The sequence below is a fragment of the Merops nubicus genome, unplaced genomic scaffold, assembly GCF_000691845.1.
Source record: "Merops nubicus isolate BGI_N331 unplaced genomic scaffold, ASM69184v1 scaffold1171, whole genome shotgun sequence".
Taxonomy (NCBI): domain Eukaryota; kingdom Metazoa; phylum Chordata; class Aves; order Coraciiformes; family Meropidae; genus Merops; species Merops nubicus.
The window spans coordinates 6,407-10,111 of record NW_008590040.1 but is presented as its reverse complement, the minus strand read 5'-3'; the positions used below and the strand labels follow the sequence as shown (position 1 = coordinate 10,111).

At 55.7% G+C, this 3,705-nt stretch overlaps 1 protein-coding gene across 1 annotated transcript in view; it reads left to right on the top strand.

The window, feature by feature from the left end:
- Positions 1-346: 346 nt before the first annotated feature.
- LOC103782031 (angiopoietin-related protein 7-like) overlaps positions 347-3,705 on the top strand; it is a gene marked incomplete at its 5' end in the record, with an annotated part of 5,702 nt that continues 2,343 nt past the window's right edge. The window contains 3 exons of the mRNA XM_008949763.1: positions 347-569; positions 1,029-1,166; positions 2,938-3,154. Coding sequence (XP_008948011.1) covers positions 347-569; positions 1,029-1,166; positions 2,938-3,154 — 578 coding nt within the window. The remainder of the gene's footprint in view (positions 570-1,028; positions 1,167-2,937; positions 3,155-3,705) is intronic.

Sequence of the window (3,705 nt, the reverse complement as noted above, 5' to 3'; positions counted from 1 at the left end):
GTGCACCCCTGGACTCCTGGTCAGCCCCTCACCTCTGCAGTTGCAGGAGTTTCTTTCTCCCCAGCTTCCAGACCCTACCCTTGCATCTGTGGAACCTCCTGAGGGTCCTCTCTGCCCAACTCTCTGGTCTCTGCCCCGTGCAGGTCAGGCTTTTTGGTGACCTGGTTGGTGCTGGGGGGCTTCAAGCCCCACCCTTGAGGTCCTTGCCCTCTGTTGGTGCACCCAACGAGCGTTCCTCTGCTGTCTCACTCCCCTGCCTCCTCCTCCCCATCCCTTGGGGGGTGTTCCTGTGGCCACGGTGGTCCTCCAACCTCCTCCTTCCATCTCTTCTCCTCCCTCCCTGCAGCACGAGGAGTCAGCAGGTCGGAACCACAGCTTGGCTCAGCGGGTGGAGGACCTGGAGCATCGTTCCAGTGAAGCCAGCACCTTGCAGCACATCCAGGCCACCCTGCTCTACGACATGCAGGCCCAGATCAACAACATCTCCGTCCTGACCGACTGGGCCTGGCGCAACCCCACCTGCCTCCACCCCGCCGAGATGAGGCTCCAGGAGGAGACCCAGAGGCCAGGTGATGGGGAGCTCCTGGGGATGGTCTGGAGGGGATGTTTCCCCCGTACAGAGGTGGTTTTGGGTTGGGAGGATCTTCAAGATCATCTGGTTTCAACCCCTCCTGCCATAGGCAGGGATAACTCCCACTAGAGTAGGTTGCTCCAAGCTCCAACCAACTTGGTCTTGGGCAACTTGTTCCCTCTTGTCCTGTTGTCCCTTGGGAGCAGAGCCCGACCCCCCCCTGGCTCCAGGCTCCTGTCAGGAGCTGTGCAGAGCCAGAAGGTCTCCCCTGAGCCTCCTTTGCTCCAGGCTCAGCACCCCCAGCTCCCTCAGCTGCTCCTCCCCACACTTGGGCTCTAGACCCTTCCCCAGCAGCTCCGTTGTCCTTCTTCACCTTCAGGAGAAGCTCTGAATGGAGGAATTCCCAGGTCCTTTCTCCAGACCTTGCCCTCAACCCAACATTTCTCTTTCCCCTCAGAGGTGAAGCACTCCAGGAACTGCCCCATCGACTGTGCCTCTGTCTACTACAACGGGCTGAGGCGCTCGGGGGTCTACAGCATCATGCCCTCGGTTGGAGGGCTGCCCATCGAAGTCCTCTGCGAGATGGACACTGAAGGTACTGAAGGAGGCACCTGCAACACCATCCAGAGGAGTTTTGGGTGGGATTTGTCTGTCCTTAGAGTTGCATCTTGTCTCTGAGCTACTTTTGGGCCACTTCATAGTCAGAGGAGCATCTTCAGAAGGGTCGTTCTTCATGGACAGAAGACTGCTGGCCAAGGGAAGGGTTTGGATGAGTTCTTCAACCACTGTGGTTGGGATTTAGCTGCCTACCCGTGGGAATTGAGTGGTCTTTGAGATGTCCTCGTGCCTCTGGGTCGTTTGTGACACACTAGTGGATGTGGCACAGGGCTTAGGGGAGGAGGAGCCCTTTGGGAGCAGCAGCAGGTCATGGGGTGGGGTGTTTGGAGCACCTACAGGTAGCTGAGGGCTATGTGGGGGACCTGCTGATTGTAGCTGTGCTGAATTGAGGAGGGGGGATGTAGATCCTCTCCCACAGATGTTTTAGAGTGTAGATGAGGCAGCAGATGACCTCCCACAACCTTAATGTCCACACTGTCATCCCAAGGTGCAACCTTGCTAGCAAAACAACCTCACAACCCTTGAAGTTCTGGAAGAATGATGAAAATTGTTCAAGGAAACAAATCATAGAATGGTTGGAGTTGGGGTGGATTTTAAAGATCTAGTTCCAACCCCCCTGCCGTGGGCAGGGACACCTCCAGCTAGACCAGGTTGTCCAAAACACCACCCAGCCTGGGCTTGGGCACATCTAATTTTGGGGCATCTACGACCTCCCTGGGCCAACGTCAAGGAATGGTCAGTCCTTTGCCCCATGGATCTACCCCAGCGTGGATGGATGTGTCCCACCAACACATCCCACGCTGGAGGAAGGAGTTCAGCTCCCCATAGGTTGGCATCTCCCCTCTTGGAGGATCTACAGGGGGTTGCAGCTTGGGGATGCACACGCCCATGAAGGACCAGGCTGTCCACGTGGTCTCTGTTGTGTCATTACTCTCATTTGTGTGGCCATCAGCACAATTTTGGACACCGTGGAGTGACATGTTGTACAGTGAACAAAAAAATGGCCCCAGTCTTGTCCTAACCCCTCCCACCTCAAGCTAATTCTCTTGGAATGGAATGAGGGAAGGATTTGGACAGATGGGAGAGCAGATGGAGCCAGTGAGACAATACTGGGAGAGCTCCTGTGCCTCCGTGGTGCTGCAGGAACAGGACATAATCATCTCCAAACTCCAGGGGCTCTAGTTTGGTTCAGTCCCAAAACATTTGCCTGCCCCAAATGACCATCTCTGTCTCGTTTCAAAACCCCCTGAAGCTCTGGAAGGACCTTCTGACAGCCAACACCATCAGGGACCAACGTGGGAGAGGTGGAAACCTCTTTGAGCAATGGTGGGCATCGTATTTGAGCCCCCTGCAGCAACTGACTCTTGGTTTGCCCAGTTGGGGGGAGGACATGTGATAAGAAGACAACTTGTGGAGCTGCAGATGGAGCCTCAGAGGTGACACCAGCCAGGGGTCTGTCTGGAACCCTTGGGTGCTTCCTGGAGACTCCCATTTTATCTTCACAGAATGGGTGGGGGGTTAGGGGGTTGGGAGGGACCTCTGGGGATCATCCCATCCCACCCCTGCTCCAGCAGCTCACCCCCAGCAGGGTGCCCAGGGGCACAGCCAGGAGGGTTTGGGATCTCTCCAGAGCAGGAGACTCCACAGCCTCTCTGGGCAGCCTGGGCCAGGCTCTGCCACCCTCCCAGCAGAGAAGTTTCTCCTCCTGCTCTGGTAGAACCTCCTGTTCCTCATCTCTCTTCTCCCAGGTGGGGGTTGGACAGTCATCCAGAGGCGTCAGGACGGCTCAGTGGATTTCAACCGGACCTGGAACGAGTACAGGGATGGTTTTGGGGACCTCAATGGTGAGTTCTGGCTGGGCAATGAGAACATCCACAAGCTGACGAGCCAAGGGGACTACTCGCTGCGCATCGACCTGGAGGACTGGAACAACAAGCACAAGCATGCCTTCTACCAGGTCTTCAGGTAGAAAGTGGGGTGGCCTTCCTTGGTTCTCATAGACCTCCTAACCACGAACTAGTTCAATCTCAGGAGACCTTCAAGCTTGGGAAGCCCCCTGTGGCCAGAGTGACTGTGTCTAAAAGAGCTTTTCAGACTTTTTCAGGCTCAGGTTGTCTGTTTTTTCTTTCTTACTTGGTTTTTACCATGAGTTTGCTCCAGGTGGAAGCCTGGGTGTGAACCAGCCAAGGTGGAGTGTTGTCCAGCCATGGCCAACGCCCACAGCCCCAGCAGAAGGGAGCTGTAGGACCCCATGGATGGTCCCCAGAGGTTTTTCTGCCAAAATTATGGAGCTCTATGTCAAAACCTGGGTCTTGCTGGGCAGCTCCTCCAGCATCTCTCTGCTTTAGAGCTGTGGTTTGATTTTTACCCTCTCTACTCATGGCTCTCACTTGGTGGACCTGCTGTAATGTCCCTCAGTGTCTGGAGCTCTCCCCTTGCTCTGCTGTTGTGTTTCTCCATGCATCATCAGCCACATCCTTTCTTCATCAGGGGTGACCAGATGGGTCTAGATGGTC